Source organism: Uloborus diversus, chromosome 4 (assembly GCF_026930045.1).
Source record: "Uloborus diversus isolate 005 chromosome 4, Udiv.v.3.1, whole genome shotgun sequence".
Taxonomy (NCBI): domain Eukaryota; kingdom Metazoa; phylum Arthropoda; class Arachnida; order Araneae; family Uloboridae; genus Uloborus; species Uloborus diversus.
In genome coordinates this window covers 122,915,426-122,938,543 of record NC_072734.1, presented here as the reverse complement: position 1 = coordinate 122,938,543, position 23,118 = coordinate 122,915,426, and the positions used below count along the sequence as shown (strand labels likewise).

Here is a 23,118-nt window from a genome sequence, read left to right as displayed (position 1 = left end):
ACAAACAACAAGCATTATATTTATTTGGCAGTAGCAATTATTTATCACTTGCAGGACAGGAGCGACAGTACAGGAGCATTGCGAGAGTGACGATTTTTTTTTGCAAAATTAGAAGATTTTGTATAAGCTAATTTTTCTAGTTTAACTTCAAAAAAGGTTCCAAAAATTCAGATATATGCATTATTTTGCTTTCAGATTTGTCTTTCAATCTAGTACTCATGAAAGATCCGTTCTTGTTTATCAGAATTTTGTGAAGGGTCCGTTTTGTTTGATCGAGATTTTGTGAAAGGTCCATTTTAGTTGATCGGATTTTTGTGAAGGGTCCGTTAACGGACCTAAATATCCTCTGGCCAGACCCCTTTTATACATTGAAAAAAGATGTTCCTTGTAATGCAGAAACAAGTGTCTGCAGTGCTGCAGCACATGAGTGCTTTGTTTGATTTGCCTTTTAAAAATTATTTACGTTTGGCGAACTAGAAGTATAGATTGATATAATTTGTGTTAATTCCAACTTGATTAATCTTACCTTTTATGCATTTGTTTATTTTTAATATAATTTTTTTTTTGTAAAATTATTGACAAACAAAATCTTTTAAATAACGTGTAATTAAATTACAGCTGGAATTTTGTTTTGAAAACTATTACTTGGACACAGAGGTCTATACTACTATTCCAATTAGTTCAAAATTTGTCACGGGTGTGTCGGTGGTTCATCTAAAACAATTAGAACTCTGTACTCAGCCAAAGTGCTACTTGGTACGTCTGGAATTGAAACTAAAAGACCAAACTCGACGACAATTAAAAATATTCACCAAGATTAAAAACGCATTGTGACGCACCTATTAGTAATCCTTCGAATTCGTAATGGCGAGACAAATTTTTGCCATAATTTGGCAACATATTTCTTGCCATTTAATATTAGCATTAAAATCATGGAGGGAATTATCACGTTCTCGGAACATATTAAATTGGTGGACTCTTTTCTATAGCGAATATTGCTGCTGCCAGTCGGTTCTTCGAAGATCGTGATGTTTAAAATCGCGATTAAAGACCATATTTACTGATGTAGGGATGGAGCACAGAGAGATCGAATTCTTATGAAAAAAAAGATCAAAATCAATTTTTTTTCCTAATTTTTGAACGAATGCAACCAATTTTTATCAACCGGAACAAAACTTTTTTTCTAAATCAGGTAATAAAGTCGGCTTGATAAAACCGTTGAATGCGGCAAAATTAATAGGTACATATCTACTCGCAATAAGAGCAAGTTTGTTTTCAGTGTTGTCAATAACTCACGTCAATTTTAAAACAAGTAAATGTCAAATAGATCTTGAAAATACATACCTGATTGTGTTCCCAGTTTTCATGCGAATCCATTGAGGAATAGGTCGATTTTGTTTCATCTTTTTTGCCAACTTCTGTTTGATTTTAAAAGTCTTGTGTGCAGCCTGTAAATTTGAATGATAAGGTAAGATAAAAAAGAATTCAAAACAACCACATTCATATCATTAACGTACTAGAACGTAAATACTGATTATACTACAATATATTACAGATGAATTTTCCACAAGCACATTTCAATCTATGATCATCTTGTCTCAACATAACGTAAATATTAAATAAACCAATGGTGAGAAATTTCATTCTTACCATTTTTGGCAAAATACTATTATTATTTCTCACAATACAGTTGAAATTTTAAAATTTATAAACGACTTTATATTCCTCCAATTTTCAATTCGTCGCTCCGAAGCAAAGCGACAGGAAAACAACAGCCTGACCGAGTTGAGTTGAACTTTGAGTTACTTTTATTGGTTGCGTTCGACGAACTTCACCGGTCGACCGGTAAATAACTGGTTACAAACTGCAACGTTCTATGATCCACGGTTACCTCACCGGTTACCATTCTGAGCAGCTTGATTGGCTGATTGGAGCACGTGATCATTAGTTGTCACGTGATTAACTAACCAGTCGCTCTCGGTCGTGCTCGTCGAACGCAACCATTAAGGGTAATCTTAAGAAAATAAGCATGAGATAGTTTTTAGGTAATACGAATTTTCATCTTCAGAAAAGCATTACTTCATACATTTTCAATCATTTCCTTTAGAAATTAAAATAACCTATACTTTCATGTAAAACTATAGCAAAGCCTTGCTTATCTTGACAACTATGATGGTAACCGTACTTGTGTGGAAAATCATGGCGGAAGTCAGGGGAAAAATAAAAACAATCTTCCCCAAAATCGGAAAATGTTGTTAAAAATATAAATAACATTTGTAAATTTTTTGTCAAGTGTACAAATAGGTAATTTAAAGGTATGCCTCGTTATGGAAGTGATACTGACAGCTCTTCAAGAAGCCGATCAAGAAAAAAGAGGTCCAAAAAAAGCAACCGGAAAAGGTTGTTACTTGTCGACATTTTACGTTATTAAATTAAATTTCTTTCAATAATTTCTTGTCAGTTCCTAAACTTATCTGTTTATCTTACTGTTAAAACTATAACCTTTGTGATTTTATCATCGTGTAGAAACTTTAAAATGCCCATTACGATCAATAAAGAGAAAATCCTCTAAGACATGAAGGAACTAATAACATTTTATATTTTAAACTTATGGCTGACATTAATGTTCTGGTTTCGTATGTCGCATCTTTTCGGAAAAATAATAGTGATGTATCACATATTTTCTATAAGATGTACTGCCATTGTTTTTTTTTTCTTCTTCTTTCAACTCCAAGTACTACAGCAAACCTCCGATTATCCGCGGAATAAGGTGGCACGGTAGCCGCAGATATGCCTTTTTTTTTGATTGACTTTTTATTCTAGGAATTCCACAAGGACATTTAATTAGGCATATGAAACACATATGTGCTAGATATATGAGATTTCTAAGTGCCACACATAATAATTGTTTGAATATGATGCATATACGGACAGGGTAAATTCTGGGCAGAAATTTTGCGTTTTGGAGGAATACTAAACTGTGGGAAGTTTCTGCACCCCTGCTTAGATAGTATTCTTACCTTTAAACTAAACTAATGTTTCCTTGTGATATAACTGGTTTAATTAAATGATGTTTCACAAATTAATTTCTTTGAAAAACTAACTTTACAAAGTTTTTGTTGAAAAAATCGGATAACTGATTGCATTTTTATAATCACATTTTTGTAACAGTATCCAAAGAAGAAAACCCGGCAAAATATCTCTGGTCAGACCCCTGCTAAAAACATTTCATTTCAGTGGCGTAGCTAGACCCGACTTTCGGGGGGGGGGGGGGGGTTACTTCTTATATATATATATATATATATATATATATATATATATATATATATATATATATATATGTATAATCGCTTGGAATTTTTTCCTTTTCTTCTTTTTTTTTTCTTTCTCTTCTCTCTTCTTTTTCTCTTTTTTTTTGAGACTAACTTTTTGTGGGGGGGGGGGGGTTTTGTCCCCAAAACCCCCCCCTAAGCTACGCCCCTGTTTCATTTTACCGTAGGGGTGCAGGCCACTCACCTTACTGGCACAGGAGCGCATTCTTATGAACCATAAAGAGAGTTGGCCAGCTATGAGAAAATGTATTTAAGAATTCAAATTTTAATTGTTTTGAAGACATTCCCTTTGTCCTTCTGGAAAAGTTTGATATGACAGGCCTGGCCACATGCACAGTATATTATGGATTTTATCTAACATATAAAAAATGGATATTTAATTAAGATGTTAAATTTTTCTTATTGAACGACTTCATAAAAAAAGAATGATAAAAAAATGAATGAAAGAAAGTGCAGACTGCAGCAATGAAATTTTTAGGTGGGGGTTTTAAAGGGCATTTTTTTCATTTGGGGGAGGGCTCTTGAGCTCAAAAGGGGGGGGGGGTGCATCATCACGATATGTAAGGGGCATGCGCCCTAGCTCTTAAAGGGGTGGGCATCCCTGAGAAATATGAATATTTTTCTCTCACAAACAGGCCCAGATCTGTATATCTGCAATATGGGGGGGGGGGGACGTCCTTAAGGAGACAAATAGTCCAAGACATTGAAACAAAATGAAAAAAAACTAGCATTAAGTTATATTAAGGGGTCAAATTACCTTCTAAGTACTTTTTAAATTTCAGTAAATTATATTATTCTTTGAAACCTAAACATGCACAATTAGCTAGCAATCAATAATTTATTTTCAGAAATTTAAAATATTGCCCACTTTTAAAAAAAAATTAGAAAAATTTCAATTGTTTTAAATCCCTAAGGCTTTTTTGTTTTTGCACTTATTTAAAAAATGTTTTTTGCTAAACAATCACATTGATCCTCTCTAAAAATCTGTGCGTTCATTTGCTTATATATTTATTAGAAAATTTTCTATGATTAATTACGTAAAAAATCTCAAAAATTTCTTTTAAAAATTTGCTTTTTTAGGTATAACATGCTCTAACTATTTTTGTAATTCATAAAATGCTTATTCAAAGCACATTTTTGTTAAATATATTATTCTGACAGCAAAAAGTATTACTTTAAAGCTGTAGGGTCTGGTGGGGTAAAGTGGTCATAAAATCATAGGTTTTTAACTTTGGTGGATAATAAATACAACAAATTATTTAAACACTTCAACTTTTTTTGTTGATATTTTACATTGCATTATTAAAGAACACAATACATTGAAGTTTAGAAAAAAAAATATTGATTTAATTAGTTTTACAACACTTTCTTTTCCCTTTGTATTTTATGACCACTTTACCCCATGGGATGGGGGAAAGTGGTCATAGCATGGGGTAAAGTGAACATAGTTAAAAATAAATGCAAAACCATATTAAATAACCATAATATTTGTATATTTCAGTTATTTTTATGGTTACAAGTATATGCACTAATATATGTGTGTATACACGAGTATATACGTGTCGTGTAAACATGAGTAAACACGTTCATATATGAGTAGATACATGTATACATCAGATACATGCATGCACGTGCCTACTCAAGTATATACATGTATACACGAGTATATAAGCATGTATACGTGATTACCTAAAGAAGTGTTGACGTATCTACACGAGTATATATGTGTCATGTTTATATACATGTTCGTGTATATACGCGTATAAACGAACGTCATATGCATGTATGCACTTGTATCTCGAGTATACACGTGCATACCTGAATATATACGTGTATAGTAGACGTATATACGCATATATATATATAAGTGTACATGTGGGTACATACACAAGTGTACATAAATGTATATACGGGTATACACGAGTTAATTCGTGGATGCATCCAGTGCGTGTTTGTACGTATCTACTCACGTATATACGTGTATATATGGAAGCATGATTATATATGTATGTATACGTGTAAACACAGTTATATACCTGAAAAGACCAATATACGTACATTTACGTGTATACACCAGTACATATATGTATACACGAGTATATACGCTTATACTTATATACATGTATGCCTACAGAGTGAATCCAAGCTCTGGAGCAAAAATCTAAGGAGTGTGAGAGGGGAGGATAAAATGCAAAGAATAATAAGGAGCTTATGGTCGCTGACGCACTACATTCACACAAAGCCAGAAACTGATGGATGCAAAACAGGTCACAAATTTTCTACACAAAGATGATTTTACTCAAAATTTTTGTTTTTAAGAAATATTTAGAGCACTTGTTAAAAGTTACGGCTCGTAGAGTTCTAATACACGCATCGCAACAAAGGCGCAGCGATGGATGAAAGTTTTTCAAAAGTCTCGTTATTAAAACAGAGAGGTCTTTGTGTTTACGACGCCTGTATTACAGCTGCAGGCTGCAGATTTCTTCAATCGCTTTAAAACTTTCTTACGACCTAAAATGTTGTGTAAAATTGTCTTAGTGTAACAAATTTGTAACCTGTTTTGCATCCATCAGTCTTTGGCTTTGCATGCATGTAGTGCGTCAGCATTGTGTTTGTGACCATATGTTCCTTATTATTCTTGCTTCTTATCCTCCCCTCTACACCTTTTAAAAATTTTCCCAAGAGTTTAAACTCACCCTGTATACTTGTATATCATATGCTTGTATGTAAGTGTCTACTTGAGTACGTACGTATATATACGTGTCTACCTGAGTATATAAGTCTTCGTATACATACAAGTAAAAGCAAGTATATATTGTATAGTCGAATGTATATCTGCATAGATAAAAAATACCTATATCGCAGATACCCATATACGTATTTATTGATGCATTTATGTGAATACGTTTATGTACGCGCGCCTACACGAGTATATGAGTATGCATACGTATATACTGGTATATTTAACCCTACTTACTGTAAAAACAATACATATTAAGCGAAATTAATATTTAATTTATATCTGCCTTATAATTAACTATTAAGTGACATTAGAAGAACAATATTCGTTAAGCCTAATATTATGACCACTTTACCCCATCTTACTGAAATTGTTCTAAAAAATTATCCAAAATATATTCAGCTAACTGCTAATGAGCAAGCGATCTTAAGACATGTAGGAAGCTTCCTGTGCCGTCAATCTGTTCATAATTCTAACAAACAAAATTTCCCAAAGAAGTTAAAAGAGGTGTTTAGATTTTTAAAATTTTCATGTTTACACAAAATTTTTTTTTTTACCAAATAAAATTTTGTCAGTTTTGAAATTTTGTATTCAAAATGTAGTTTTTAACTCGCCGAACCTGAAATAATATTTTCACATTCATTCGAACATTTATTTCCAAGCTATAGTCATTTATTTGAAGTATGACCACTTCCCCCACCAGACCCTATCTTTAATAGAAAAATATCCTTAGGGATTCCTATAACATGAAAACCAGGGTTGGCGAGTTTCTGCCGAGGCGGTTAAAACCACTGGTAGAAACCAGTTAAAACCGGCATGGCAAGAACCACTTCCTGCCACTTTGCGGCAGAAACTGGCAAAAACTCACAAAATGAAAAATAAATTCTTGATATACAATGGAAAATGCATGGAAAAAATAATTAATTGTTAACCAATGCATTGAAATTTTATTACAAAATTATCACAATTCAAAATCAAATGTTACATTGTTTGGACCCTGCAATTGCCTCTTATAAAAGGTGGTTTCAAAAATCTAAACAGGTTCTCAATTTAATACGCACAGATGAGAAATTTTAGAATATTCTTGAAACAGAAAAGCTAGCAGACAATGCATCAAGGAGCAAGCAATGTTCGTGAAACTTTCATCTATTGTATAACTGGTCCACCATGTAGTAACTGGGGTTGTGGTAAAAATATAAGTTTCGAGAAATGGGGCCAATTTGTTTTGCAAAGCTGTGACATTAGGTACTAAATCTAGGCTAGGTTGTGGTAAAAATATAAGTTTCGAGAAATGGGGCCAATTTGTTTTGCAAAGCTGTGACATTAGGTACTAAATCTAGGCAAGTAAAATTCTGGCACTTTCTTCTTGAAGCACATGACATGATAATTTCTATCACAAACAATTTAGAGGAAGCATATAAGTGAGCAAATCAGTAATGCCTGTTTAATTCTGTATGTCACTCCTCTTTCCTAAGCATCCCTGTATGATTTTTTATCCTTTGTTAAACTAATCCAAATACTACAAGCCTCTGCAATTGAAAAGCTCTCTTTCTGAACTAAATCAAGGGCACTAGCATTGGATTTTATTTTTTTTAAATGATGTTTAATTTTTTAGTTTACTTAAACAAATATCATTTACTAATTACTCGAGTTATGAAAGACATTTTAAAGTTTTTGCCAGTTTCTGCCGGTTTTTACCGGTTATAACCAGTTTCTGCCACTGGCACGGCAAAAACCAGTTTCTGCCGGCAGAAAGCCAACCCTGATGAAAACACAAAAAAAAAAAAAAAACGATCATCAAGAAAAAGCTTTTTTTTTTTGCCTAAGAACACATAAGGCCCATGACATAAAACCGTTCATAACTTTTTTAATATTTGAGCTAAAGCTTTGAAACTTTTCCTCAGTGTTTGAAATATGTTTTAATTTTGAAATAAGCAATTTTTTTTTAATTGTTCAGTCATATTTGAGGGACTGTAACCCCTTAATGTTGCAAATTTACAGTGTTAGCCCCTGGGGAGGGGCTAGCAGTGTCCCCTTCCCCTACTGAAACCCTACAGACTTTGTTGTAGGGGGGCCCAAAATGTATAAATCTGGGCCTGCTCACAAGTTTTTTTAAAAAAATGATAGAGCTGGAATACTAAAAGCTTTAATTTTTTCTCACTATTAAGATTTTAATTATTGTTATATTTTTTTAATTTGCAGTTCCTCATCATCTGACAGAGAAAGATCCAAAAGATTTTCTCGCAAGTCTCATTCTCGGGAGCGTAGATTGAACAGCAGCTCAATATCCCGTAGCAGATCTCGGTCAAAAGAGAGACGCGGTAGGCGTTCTCTCTCAAGAGATAGAAAGACTCGTGCTGGTTCATATTCTAAAGATCGAAAGGTTAAGAGCAGATCTCGTTCCAGGGATCGAAGGTCTAGGAGTAGATCAAAGTCTTGGGATCGTTCCCATAAGAGTAGGACTCATTACAAAAATCACCGAGGTCGTAGCCGATCTCGAGACAAAGATCATAAATCATCTCATAGAACTAAGCACAGATCTATCTCTAGGGATGTGAAATCATTTAGCAGGTCTCCATCACATTATCGGAAATCATTTAGTCGGTCTCGTTCTCGAGATCGAAAGTCCAGGAGTCGTTCTCTTTCCAAAAGCAAAAGGTCACGGAGCAGATCTCGTGACCGGCGTAAAAACATTGGAAAAAAATATGGGCATCAATCCAGCCATAAGGGAAAGCGAACTAATTCACGCTCCCCTGCCAAAAGAAGCCATCGATCCCATTCCAGTTCTCCTAGTGATTCATACAGTCTTGGGTCTAAGCACTCAAGGAGGAATTCTCGCTCCAAGTCATCTTCCCCTCGAAGGTATAGTTTCCTTACTTATTTTATGGAAATAAAGCTCTAATTTTTAATTGATTTGTAATTGAAGAATAAAATACCTTAGTTTATATGCTTTTTAAAAAAACTTAAACTTCTTGAATTCAAAAGTTTAATTTTCAAGTGCTTGAAAATATTAAAATATATGTATCTTTAATCCTAGAATTTCATGCCAGTTTATATGAAAATTTTGCATATTATCCGAAGTTAATTATCATTTTTCATATATTTTTTTAATTTTTATTACATTAATTTAAAAAAAGCATTGCAGAGTTTGGATTAGGGTGGGGGACAGGGGCAGTCTCGAGGGGACATTTGAAGAGAAGAACTTATTTTTCGGCATTTTTCTTTTATACAGTCACCTCTCAATAATTGATTTATTTTGGAACAAAACAAAAACAAATTTCCCCATTCAGTTCCAATTGTGTATTGCATACTATGATATGTGCTTGCTGTTTATGGTAGGTCATTTTTAACAGATTTAATTATATGCCAATAAAGTAATCAATTCAGAAGCAATATCATTGTTACTGCGATTGGTTGATATTTTTTAAATAAATTATTTTAGTTTCCTTTTAGAGAGGTGAGTTTTATTTCTATTTATTAAATAGCTTTGGTAAATTCTTTAACACTTGTTTTGGGTCAGTAACTTACTGCTTCAATGTTTGCTTAGTTTTAATTTAATTTTTATAAAATAATTCGTTATTTAATAATATTCTTCTTATTAAAATAACAAATGACATTAATAGTTAATATTTTTACAAAATTGAACTGTTTATTAATACTAATAAGATGTGTATAGAACTTATATTACATATTATGATGAACATATATTTTTTATATAATATTTTTTTTCCTAACCTCAACTTTTCCGGCACGACTGAAAGGACATGGCAAGTGTTATTGGAAATCTGGTGACTCCTGAATTTTGCATCATGCAGGCTAATGTGGAGTAATACAGTGCAACTCGGTGCTCTTTGATGCACACAGTGTGTTGAAAAAAGGGTGAAAAGTAGCTGATTGGGTTGCTTTTTGCCGTGGCTAACCACCTAAAATTTCATTGAGTAGCAGCTGGCTAATCTTGAGCAACTTAAAATATTGCCAAATATTGAAAAAAAATAGCACTTGTTTTGTGGATGACTCAAATAATCGTACTTTTAGGACAAAAAGACCTTTAAGAGCAATGAGAACTGAAGTAAAAAGAAAAGAAATTGTGCCTGTAAGATAAACAGTTGTTAAAAATTGCTTTATGTGCTGTGGTTTCATAAATAGCAATGAGAAAGAAGCTAAAATGACCGACAAATGGGATCATTCAGAAACCGTTTTTGATGTCAACTGGGCAGAAATTAAAAATTTCTAGAACATTGAGAAAAGTGTAATCTTTGATCTACGAAGCAGTTGCGCAAGTTGTCCGTAGAAAGTTTGCTTGTGCATATTCTCTGCTGAAGATAATGACGAGCAATCTTTGTTGTTTTACTTATTTCAAAATTGTCTAGCAGGGCTAGACAATCCCCATAAATCTAAATATCTCCAAGAAGTTCAGGAAAAATTGTGGGTTGCAAAGGATCTTATCCTTTGCAAATCCCAAGCAAGTCAAGATGTGAGCAGGTGAAGCCTCACTAGCAGTTTACCGGTGGCATTCCGGAAACATCTTGAGACCCCCACAAAACCTGAGGGCTCTCGTGTGGACACTTAAAAATCTGATGTAGGCGATCTGGTGGGATTTACGTCTGGATATTGAGGAATCACCCGGACATTTTGCAAAGTGCCATGAGTGGGTGGGAGGAGTTTTCACTTTTCTATTTAACTCAATTTTTGCATTGGTGGAAATCTCACAAAAGGTGAGTTCATCAGGAGGACTCACACCCTATTCAGCAGCAGATTTAGCCAGGGAGTCTGCTCTTTCATTGCCTTCAACACCGACATGTGAAGGAATTCACTGGAAATGAATGCTGTGTCCGGGTGAAAGTTTCTGAAGAAGATTCAAGATGTCCAGACTAGTCTGATCATCAACCAAGTCCTAATTATAGAGATACCGAATCGAGGCATGACTATCAGTCAACCTGTACCTATTCTCCATCTGAAAAGCACACTGCAAACCTTTCCTAATAGTATAAGCTCCGGTCTAAACACTGAGCAAAAACCTTGGATTTAATTTTGAATTCCAAAGCTCTGGTAGGAATGTACACTCCACTCCCCGAAATTTCCCCATCATCCCTGCTACCATCTGTATAAATCTTCAAAGAAGAATGCTGAATTTCATGGATGTGGGGTTTCCAAAGCCAATTGTTTAACAAGTGCCGGAATCTCTGTGTTTTATCACACTAGTCATGAGTTCATCATGGAAATGAATTCCATCGAGTTCCAAACTAGCTCTTGGGGGACTCAAGCAGTGGGGTTTCACAACGAAAATAAGTAGGTTCAGTGTTTTTGCAAAGGCAAACAGGCTGTGTTTCTTCAAGTGCTGTTTATTAATCCATGCATGAAAGTAGGTGGGAGTACTATGCTGAGCATTGTAACTTTATAAGTTAAAATATTTTGTGAGGCAGTAAATTCTTCTCCACGATAGAGGTAGCAAATTACTCTCGAAGAGCACAATTTCTTTGGCACAACTGTGTTGCAGACTAGTAATAATTCTAGGGACACAATGCTACACTCTTTCATGTTTAATGAGATTGGTGTCTGAAGCACAAGAGTACAGATGGGGAAACCGTACTCCAGAGGTCTGATAAGAGAAATATATGTAGTTCGGAGGGTGCTGCCCTATGCTCCCCTCTCAAGACCAGATACAAATTTAAGAATATTAAGCGTCTTCCTTGCCTTGGCTACTTGGCCATCAATATGTTTATTGCTTTTGATCTCTTGGTCTAAAGTGTAACCAAGGTATTTAGAATTTTTTGCGTAACTTAACTGTGTTTCATTCATGAAAATCCTAGACTGATAATTGAAGAGATGTCTACTGGTTGTAAAGAAGGTAGTCGATTTCGAAGCATTAAATATTAGTTTATGTTGCTCAGCAAACGAATGAGCTTCTTCCATAGCATGATTTAGATTAAACTCAATTTCAATAAAAGTCTGATCCAGAAGTCCAGATGATGATATCATCGGCAAAGGTGCCAACAATCACATTGCCTAGCATTCCCATTTTCGATACCAGCGATGTAGAGAGAAAACAGGACAGGACTTAACACTGATCCCTATGTACACCCTGTCTAAGACCGAAAGGATCGGACAGAGCTATTGTATTTTATTCCTATGGATCTATCCCAGAGAAAGTCTGAAATTCAGGGAAGTGCCCTTCCCTTTATACAAAAAGAGTCTTGAAGTTTGGTAATCAAAAGTTGACGACAAACCAAAAACCTCTGGATATATCCAAGAGGGCGGCAACAGTATGATTAGTAGGCCTCTTACTCTGCGCATCTCAAATATTCTGGCAGACAAACAAGATCTGATCAACCGTGCTATGATCCCTTCTGTATCTGTACTGCTCTCTAGGAAGCAGATCATTTGCATTTAAATGAAGTTTTAACCTTGTAAGGGAATAAGTCTCTCCACAGGTTTACGTACAAAAGTGTAGAACAATCTTTACCATCTTTAACTGATCAGCAAGTACAAGATTTTGCATACATTTTGCCGCAATACCTGGAAAATTCCAAAAACATGGGTACCTCAAATTGTGACAAACATAGCCGTAAAAAATATAAGCGGTCAAAAATAACTTCTCTTTTCCAAGTGTATTTTAATAAAAATTGTTAAACATCTAACTTTAAGGTATAAATTTTGTGAAGTGGCCACTTTTATGATATAAAATTTTGTAAATGTGCCGCAGCAGTCCCAATTTACATCTGAATCAACCCATGAATTTATTAAAGCAGCTGATTCAATTACCCGACGGTCACTACATGAAGATTACAATTTTGGTTGAAAATAAATGGTTGCTAGCGGATATCCAGATTGCAGTTTAGTTAGAAAATTTACAGTGCACTCTCTAAGACCCCCCCCCCCCCCCAGCCAACTCAGATTGTTAGGTACGGATTAACTTAGTTTGACCTTGTTATCATCTTGTCCATAGTTGGCATGGAAGTATTAATTTAATATATTTGATTTGTCCATTGAAAATGATCGAGGGATTACTATGTAAAATATATTTTTGCTCTCATAAAATTATTTTTATAACATATTTTTGCTTTAATATTAGTAACTTTGAAGGTGACTTGTATTAATTAAAGCATAGTCGGTTTATGTGCAAGTTATTTTGAAATGGATGAATGTGAAGTTAATGCTTTGATTAATTTTTTGTGTCTTTTTTGCCCCTACTGTAGGTTAAAACAGAGTAGAAGTAATGGATCAAAAGGAAAAAATGATGTAAGCTTTTGTTGTACTTTAATAAAAGCTCTAATGTGTAAGGATTGCAGCTTCACTCCTGATCTTTACGTTTCTTAAACATTTAAAAATATTTGCAATGCATATTATTTTTTTTTTTCATTTTAACAGAAATATAAAACTTTGTATTATAAAAGGAATCCATTTTGTGTCCTGCCTCCCTGATCACATTTTAGGGAAATCCTGCCGTTACTCACATTCGGTAAAATAAATAAATAAATCTTTATTGGAAGTATTTCATTAATGAAATGTACACTTAAGTTTCAATGCAACAGAATACTCATATTTTATTATTATTAGAGAACTTCCAAATCATATATAAAACATTTTATTCAAAACCATCATAAAGACAAATGATGATTCAAAAATAAATAAAAATGCTTTTTCTGCGTACCCGCAGTGCAGGGGGGGGGGGGGGACGTCAGCCCACTGGTCCGAAAAATTGAAAAAAAAAAAAAACTAGCTCTAAGACTTGCCAACATTGCAAATATACACTGCTGGCCTCTGGAGAGGGCCCTACAGATTTTATTGCAGGACGTGCAAAATTTATAAATTGGGGCCTGGATTTATACATTTATAAACTGACATATATTTTTCCTTGATGTTGACTTCTTCCTTTATCAGTGATATCCTTAAAATGCTCTTGGATTTAATAATGAACTGCTGTAAAAAAGATCCAATTATTAGTTAATCAAACACTTTAAGGTTTTACTATGACTGCATTCAAATGCTTACAATGTTTAACTTATTTAAACAAACTATACAGTTACACTGGTAAATAAGGCTTTTTTCTTGAACTTTTAACAAATTTAAGTAGTCTCCTACTTGTGGGGATAAAGAAAAGATTCATAAAAAAGTTCTCATTTCAAAGATAGCCTCGATTAAATGTATCAAAAAAAATTTTTTGCTTTTTAGAGCACTTTCTTTTTTCAGAAAAATGATCATGAAAGTGAGTAGTAGGTGAAGCTTAGATGGGTTTTGTCTGATACTATGTGGTTGTTGGTGAATTTTATCTTTCACTTAAAATAAATGCTGTAAAAGCACTTATTTTTGAGAGCTGTAATTTTCGTATAAACAAAGATATTAGTGGTTTTGCGAGTGGGAAAATTTTGCAAATTTATGTAACCAGAACCAATAGACTGAAAATAAAAAGTTGAACTATTTTGCAAGGCTTAAATTTTCCTAAGTACAACGGGCTTGCAAAAAATGACGTCATAATCAGGGGCGGATTCAGGGGAGGGTCAAAAGGGTCAGCTGAACCCCCTGTGACAAGAATTTTACTATGATTCTTATTAAACTTAAATTTTTTTTAGAACCAGAAAATAGTACATAGAACCAATGTTAACCTTACTTATCTTGGTTTTTTCAAAGTATTTCTTCTCAGTGCGTCATAATTCAAAAGATTGACTTGGCTGGTTTGCTGGGCTATTGCTATTTTGAGTTTTTTGTTCATTTTCAAAAGAACAATCATCTTTAATGAGTGTAACATTTTTGCAGAGTTCTCTTCCACCTCAAACCACATGTCGTTGGTGCTTTTTTCATTTATTTTATAGCTGTAATCTTATATAGTCAAAGCTTACGGTAACGTGACCAGCCTGTTTGCCTGAAGAAATATTAGTTTTGATGAACATTTAAGGGAATGAGGGGAGGTACAGTCTGTGCCATTGAAAAATGTAGGAGAGGCTGTAAATTGAAAGGCTTTTGATTTCATTTGAAAGATGGTGCTCTGTAGCATATGAGGGGATGTGCCGACTTCCTTGGAGGGTGATAACACCTGCTTGACTGATACTTTTTTACGTTGGAGGAAAACACTGGCTATTGAAACTTGATCCCCCTTACAAAATTTTCTGGATTCGCTCCTGGTCATAATTAAAATTGCCTATAAGGTATCATAGGTATAATTTATACTATAAGGTATAATTAATATACTATAAGGTATAATTTAGATATCAAACTGGTGAATTAAAGTTCTTAAAATGCAGTTTCAAGCTATATTTGGTTGATTATGGGAAGATTCATGATCCCTCACCTGGAACTTGTCAAGTTGAAAATAAGCTTATGATGCCTTGAAACAAGTATGTTGATTTCATGTGGGAAAACTTTTGCTGGGGGAAAAGGCAATTTCTATTTTTCTGGAAAACAATAATTGCTGACTATTTATGGTTCATCAAGGCAGGATTTTGTGAACAAAAATATAAATGAAAACAGGAACTAATGCACTTGATTTAGCACACTTAAAATGTGTTTGGCTGTGTGAAACTTATAACAACACATGGCAGGTAAATAAAAAGTTTTAGTGTATAATCTCTAGAATTAATATTGCAATGATTCATTAGTATATATTCTCTCTTCAAAAAAATAAATAAATAAATAAATTAAATAAACACCAAGTAAACATTTTTACCATTATTTTTATGTAACCATAGTTTTAGCCAAAGTTTTAGTTTTATGTTTAAGAAAAGACTAAAGAATAAAAAGCCAATTTTGGTTTAACTGTCTTAAAATGTTTCATGCAAAAAAAAAAAAAAAATGTTTCTTTTTAAATTGCAGAATGAAGATGCCCTCAAAGTTAAACTTCAGGCTGCTTTTAAAGCTGCAGGTTTGTTTTGGAACTCTTTTTTTTTTTCTTCAATTGTAAGAGATATTTTGATGTACAAGATCATTTTTTCATTTTTTAAAATATATGTATAAATATGTCTGTGTGTGTTATACAGGGTTTTCATTTTAACCTGCAACACCTCTATTTTTGCAACCATTAGTCCTAGCTGTGTGCTTCCAATTGCAAAAATGTTCAAAATCAGATGCAGAGTTCAGAAATTGAAAATTTGAAGCAAAAATAAGAATGAGTCAAAAAATAAAAAAATTAACTTTTTATACGGGTCCCAAGTTTCCTAATTTATATTTAGAGAAATAATCTCCATTAAAAACTATAATTGGCTCATAAAATTTGACATTTGTGCAACCAAAATTCAAGGAGATATTCCAGTTTAAAGCATGGGTGCAAGACCTTCCGTCTCAGGACGAATTTCCGTCTTCGACAAAAGTTAAGTTACCAGATCCAGTTCAGCCCTGTCAAAATAATGTATTTCCCTGCATAGCAAATATTACCAAAAGATATAGTCAAATTATCATGCCGTGGTGCGAGTTTCATTGTTGATGATGCATGAGCATTACTTGATTAATGAATTCGCTATTATATATATGAGGATATATAAAGGGTGTCTCAAAATTAATGCACGATTTGAATTTGCCACAATTTTTGCTGTGAATTGTTGGCAGCCACGGAAAAAGAACAATTTGACAGCTGGGAGTTTAGGGTTAGTAAAAATAGAGTGTTATGTTATTATAGAGCCAGCGAAACAATTCAATCACTGCATGAGGAATTTCCTGTTCGTGTACTCTCTCGTTTCGGTGATATGAATTGTACCCTAGATCGTGTGATTTTACATCATTAGACTTCTCCCTATGGGGTTATTTGAAGTCAAACGTCTATGTCAGCAATCCCACAACCACCTGCGCATTACCTAATTGCGATATCGAGCGCCAATAACAGTAAACTACTTGAGCCGCCCAAACTTTCATTACTTTTCAAATAATTGTTCGATATTGGAAACGCATTATAGAATCGAAAATGCTCCATTTGTAATAACCCTAGACCCTCAGCTGCCAAATTGTTCTTTTTTCAAGATTGCCCACAATTTATTGCAAAAATGGTGGCAAATTCAAATCTTGCGTTAATTTTGAGACACCCTTTATATATCCTCATATATATAATAGCGAATTCATTAATCAAGTAATGCTCATGCATCATCAACAATGAAACTCGCACCACGTCATGATAATTTGATTATATCTTTTGGTAATATATTTTGTTGGTAGTCCTCTTCTATATGCTCAAATCACTGAAATTTAACACTGAGCAGTGAGTTAAAGTATGTGTTTTACATGTGCAAAGTAAAATCATTCTGCCAATTATTTTTTAACAAATATAATGGAATTATAAAATCTCAATTAGCTAGATGCTTTCTGGTAAATAGCGTATAAATAACATGCTGATATTGTAGTCCCCCTTTTCAACTTAATGTTATTTGTTGGCTCCAACTCATATCTTGCATTTTTATTGCATTCTCATGGTCAGTAATAAAAAACTGTGGTAGCTCTATTTTAAATTTATGGAGAGAAAAATATTGTAATTTGCCTTTTATTAGATTTTTATATAACTAGTTTTCTAAGGCATGTATGATTTTACTTATTTCAGCTAATGCTGATGCTGTTCTTAGAGAAAAAGGTCTCTTGTCTGAAGATTTGAAATCAGTATCTGAATCTGTGGTGGAGCTTACCATAGACCAGCAAGTTAAAAGAGCCCAAGCTATACAAGATATTAATGCAACATCTTTTGTGCAACAAGATTTCAAGTCCAGTCGAACATGGGGAAAAAATAAACTAGAGGTGAGTACTCTGTTGAACTGTAAAATTTTACCTTTTTCTAAATTATTGCTAAATTTTTACATTTTTTTAACAGTATCCAAGTACATTTAAAATGTTGAGATATCACTGAAATATCCAAAATACATCTGTTTAGTCAGGCCACAGCATCCTTGCAGAATCATTGTATTTAACTAGAGATAGAACGAAGCTTCGACCATTTCACTGAAGCTTTGGCGTGGCTGAATCATGATCTGTGATTCGGCTGCTTGGACCTGAAACAATTTACGTTTTGAATTTTCTTTTACAATTTATAATTTTATAAGATATTGTCTTTTAAATTCAAAATTTTACCTTATGATAAATCGTAACAGAAATATATATTTAATTTCAAAATTTATGTGTATTGAACCCTTGTCGCAAGAATTCATTCAATAATTAATAAAGCGTTTCTTAACAATATATTCTATTGAAAGTTACATTACGTTATATTTAGTTTATAATTCTAATAAAAAAACTTTAGTTTTAAAATGATGCTTTTATATAAATGCTGCATTAAACATTCTTCAAATACGAGGCTTGTCCGTAAAATAAGTTCCACGGGCTGCTGCTAGCGCTAGGATCGTTTCTATGCGCGGCCAGGCAACAGAGGCAGGTCGTTTGGTTCCACCACTCCAATTTCTCACCAAACCAGCATCGCTGCGACGTTTAGTCTTGGCTCAGCAGCCCTCAGCACTGGAGCTTCCTCTTGTGTCTTCCTGTTGGGATAAATGCCTTTATTTTTGGTTCTTGAAGGATTTCACCAATACTGTTTAAAAAAAAAAAAAAAAAAAAAAAGCATTTTGTGACTTACCTTTTGCCATTCCGAGAGAAAACCTTGTGCGGGGAATCCCATCCACCTGCCACCAACACTCAAATGTCCGAGTTTGAATCGGAAGTGTTCGGAAAAACATGTGGCACGCTATGATTGGTTGCCGTCATTCGGCAGATGTCGGTAAACTTCCGAAAGAGCACGTGTCGATGACGTGATGAAATCATGTTGAGGTGTTAAGTGCTGAATGCCAAATTAAATAAGAATTGTGCAACCTGCAAGCTGTGTGATTACGGAGTAGTGTTGTTCTGGCAATATGCAAATCATGTAACGTCACATTGTTTCGGGAAAGGCCGAATCTGGCTATAAATACGCAGACCGGCCGTAGCTCGATCGCTACTTTTTTTTCTTCTACTCGTCTCCTCGTCTTGTGCTGTCTGTGTCTTGTGAACGTGTTCGTCAAATGTCATCATAAATTTTCGCTACTGGCCTCTTGGGTGAGGCCTGGTCTTTCTTGAAAAAGCACTGCTAATGTCTTAAGTTTGGAAAGCGCGTGTTGTGATGACGTCTACCAAAGTGAAAAGTTATAGTTTTCCCTGATGGGGGTTAATTGTTCTCCGGTGAAAGAAAATCGTGTCCATCCTTGGTATGCCTTTTCCTTGATGTGGTGAACTGTTGCTCACGCGGTACGAACTGACCTGCCTGCAATTCGTGGAAATTGCCATGCCGTCCAACGACCGGTGAGGCGTCACCATGGAACATCAATAGGACTTTTGATCCATGCATGGACTTATTGTAAGATCTCTTTTTTTAATTTTTCTTCGGGGAACAAATCATTGTGTTGTAATCATTTTTCAATATGTGTCAAATAAATGTTTTTCAGTGTAAAGAATGATTCATGTTTTATTTTCTTCGGGCAGACCACTACCTCAAATTTTTAGTTGGAAATGAGTTGCCTAATTTTCAGCTTAGCTGTAGGCCATTAACCTCAAATTATATCCAACAGGTGGTAGCAGAGTCGTGTGGTTGACCTGCCCGGAGAAAATTGAATCATTTTTTATTATGGAGAAAGATTATAGAAACGTTGAGAAGTTGGGCTCCCATAATTGGGCTACCTGGTCCAAAGATATAAAAATGGTGCTCATAGAAAGGGATTTATGGGAGATTACCCAAAAGAAACCAGAAGGGGAGTTAACTAGTGCTGACAGAAAAAGATGTGGCCAAGCTTTAGCCATCATCTATTTAAACTTGGAAAAAGACATAAAAAGGTTAATTGATAATTTGGAAGATCGTAGTGAAGCCTGGAAAGCCCTTAAGGCAAATTTTGAACCCCCATCTTTGGCCAGAGTAGCCGCATTGTGGGAATCCTACTTCTCTTGCAAAATGCAAGAAGGTGAAACGGTGGGATTATTCGCTGCAAGGTTGGGGGGAATTTTTAACCAATTAGTCGAAAATGGATATATTATGGAAGAAAAACTCAGAACTTTTCAATTGATACGGCATTTACCTCATAATTTCAGCAGTATTGTTCAAGCCATCTACAGATGGGAAGGAGAGAGATTTACTTTCTCGAAAGTAAAAGATGAACTACTGGCTGAGGAAGGTAGGATTAGGTATTTGGCCGAAGAGCCTAATATAGAAAATTCGGCAATGTTTTCAAAACCCGGAAACTCCGGAATGGCAAATGGTAGGGGTAAATTTCTTGCTAAAAATAAAGTTTGTTACATTTGCAAAAAGAAAGGGCATATTGCGTCGAAGTGTTGGAGCCGTAATAAAGTAAAACAGGATAAGAATTTTAAATTCAAAACCAAAGAAGACCCTCAGGCAGGAATGTTTTGTTCAGTAAATGAAAACGAAATTTCTGCAAACACTACCTACCCAAAATGTGAGGATACATGGCTATTGGATAGCGGCAGCACATCTCATTTTTGTAGAGATAGATCATTATTTGCCGAGCTAGAACCTGTACAAAACACACAAATGGAGGTAGCTGTAGGAAATGTGAAGAGCCAAGTAGAGGGCATTGGGAAAGTGATTTTTAAAATTGAATCAGATGGAAAATTAGTTACCATCACCCTGAATAACGTTTTCTATGCTCCAACACTGCGACGCAACCTAATTTCTGGTTCTTGTATAGACAGACAGGGCTATAAGCTCAAATGGTTGCCCGGAAAGATCTGTGTTTTTAATCAAGAAAATGTTAAATTATTTACAGCAAATTTAATAAATAAACTTTATCATGTTAAACCAAATTTTTATATTGATTGTGAAAATGTTAATTATACCAAAGTTTTTAAGACCAAGGACCCGTCTGAAGGGGCCAATATGGTCAGTGTTGATATGGAAAAATGGCATAGGAGATATTGCCATATAAATATGGAAAGTATCACCAAAACGAGTAAACTTGGTGCAGTCCAAGGACTGGAGATTAAGAAGGGGCAAAAACCCAATTGTGACCCTTGTCAATTAGGAAAAATGAGGAAGTGCTCGTTTAAATCTATGCCAGAAAGGCGTACTAATTCTGCACTTCAATTGCTCTACATGGACCTGATGGGACCCCTTCAGACCGAGTCCTTGGGGGGAAAGAAATATATTTTTATAATTATAGATGATTTCTCAAGAAAGTCATATGTTTTCTTTTTAAGAACAAAAAATGAGGCATTTAATGTTTTTGTAAATTTTCAAAAAAGGACTGAAAAATTCCTGAACTCAAAAATTTTGGCTATCCGTTCCGATAATGGAACAGAATTTGTTAACAAAGATTTTGAAAACTATCTCACCAATCAGGGAATAAAGATAGAGCGGACCAATTCCTACACCCCGCAAATGAACGGGGTAGTAGAAAGATATAATTTAACCATAATGAATGGTGTGAGGTCTATGCTCAAGGATTCTGGATTGGGGGATGAGTTTTGGGCTGAAGCCGCTCTTTGTTTCAACTATGTAAGGAATCGGACGGTAATAGGAGATATGGACAAGACCCCTTTTGAGCTGTTTTCTGGGCGTAAACCTTCAGTGAGGCACCTACGTATTTTTGGGTGTACTGCCTATGTAGGTCAGCCTAGGTCCAAACTAAAAAAGTTAGATATGAGGGCTACCAAGGGGATCATGGTCGGATACGCCTTACGTACCAAAGGGTACAGAATCTGGGATCCTGAAACCAGAACAGTCACAGAAACTATTAACGTAAAGTTTAATGAAAATGAAAGATGGGGGGAATTAAAAGTCCAAAATAAAAATGAGAGAAAATTTAACTTTATTAGGCCTATAAGTGAAGTTCAACTTGAACAGGAAATCCAGGAGAGCGTTGAGCAAACCCCCTGTGAAAAAATTAAATGGGTTAGAGAAGCCAAAAAGAGAAAGACCGGGGACAGGACTGATATTTATTATACAATTGCCGGTAAAAATAAAGTAAGATTAAATTCATTAAAACAGGTTCTAAAATATTGTAGTGAAAATAAAATAGAGTATAAACCAAAACTTTTTGACTTTTCATCTAAAAATCCAACAGTAGGGGAAATCTGTGACGACAGTGAAAGTTCGGGAGAAAGTGAAGAAGCAAGTTTGGTAGAAATTTTTATACCGAATTCGTATAGGCAATGTATGGCTACCCCCGAGGTGGACAACTGGAAACTGGCCATGGAGTCTGAATTGGATGTCATTAACCAAAGAGAGGTGTGGGACCTTGTACCCCCACCAGAGGGGAAACCAATTTTGGGAAACAGGTGGGTCTACGACCTCAAGGTAAATGACAGGGGTAAAATTGTAAGATACAAGGCCAGATTAGTTGTAAGGGGGGACCGTCAGTCAATGGAGTCATATTCTGAAGTTTTCAGTCCAGTAATTGAGTTTTCACTTGTAAGAGTTTTCTTTTCTATTTTTATATGTCTTTTAAAATGGTGTCACTCACAAATTGATGTAAAAAATGCTTACCTGTATGCTGATTTAGAGGAACAAATCTACATGAGACAACCAGAGGGTTTTGTCAGTAAAAGCCACCCTAACTTTGTCTGTAAATTGAAGAAGTCTCTCTATGGACTACACCAGTCCGGAAGAAACTGGTTCTTAGAAATAGACAGTGTTCTTCGTGGTTTTGGTTTTCAAAAATTAAAAGGATGTAATTGTGTATATCATAGAGACAAAAATACTTTTCTTCTTATTTATGTAGATGATATAATAATTCTAGCAAAAAATGAAAATTTAATTAAAAAGGTAATTAATGAAATTAAAAGTATGTATGATATTAAAGAAATGGGGAAAACCAGAAAGCTCCTGGGGATTGAATTTGTGGAAGATAAAAATAATCTTTTTATTCACCAAAGCTCTTATATTTCGAAGGTCTTGGAGTTATTCTCTGATTACTATGTGCCAAATTCAACCCTCCCAATCTCAAAGGGTACAGTTTTGTCGAAGGACGACTGCCCGAAAACTGAGGAAGAAAAAAGGGAAGCAGAAAAGCTCCCATACAGAAATTTGTTGGGTTGTATGGCATACATAGCGGGAAAGACCCGACCTGACATTTCGTATGCGGTGAATATTTTTTCCCAATTTCA

General features: G+C 34.6%; 2 protein-coding genes across 2 annotated transcripts in view; one reads left to right on the top strand and one right to left on the bottom strand.

Annotated features, from left to right (window-relative positions):
* Positions 1 to 2,198: 2,198 nt before the first annotated feature.
* Positions 2,199 to 23,118, top strand: part of LOC129219717 (serine/Arginine-related protein 53-like) — a 29,119-nt gene continuing 8,199 nt past the window's right edge. The window contains exons 1-5 of the mRNA XM_054854004.1: positions 2,199 to 2,400; positions 8,275 to 8,934; positions 13,269 to 13,311; positions 15,880 to 15,928; positions 17,588 to 17,778. Coding sequence (XP_054709979.1) covers positions 2,318 to 2,400; positions 8,275 to 8,934; positions 13,269 to 13,311; positions 15,880 to 15,928; positions 17,588 to 17,778 — 1,026 coding nt within the window. The 5' untranslated portion in view covers positions 2,199 to 2,317. The remainder of the gene's footprint in view (positions 2,401 to 8,274; positions 8,935 to 13,268; positions 13,312 to 15,879; positions 15,929 to 17,587; positions 17,779 to 23,118) is intronic.
* Positions 17,873 to 23,118, bottom strand: part of LOC129219716 (glycerate kinase-like) — a 36,463-nt gene continuing 31,217 nt past the window's right edge. Inside the window, exon 6 of the mRNA XM_054854003.1 lies at positions 17,873 to 18,029. Coding sequence (XP_054709978.1) covers positions 17,949 to 18,029 — 81 coding nt within the window. The 3' untranslated portion in view covers positions 17,873 to 17,948. The remainder of the gene's footprint in view (positions 18,030 to 23,118) is intronic.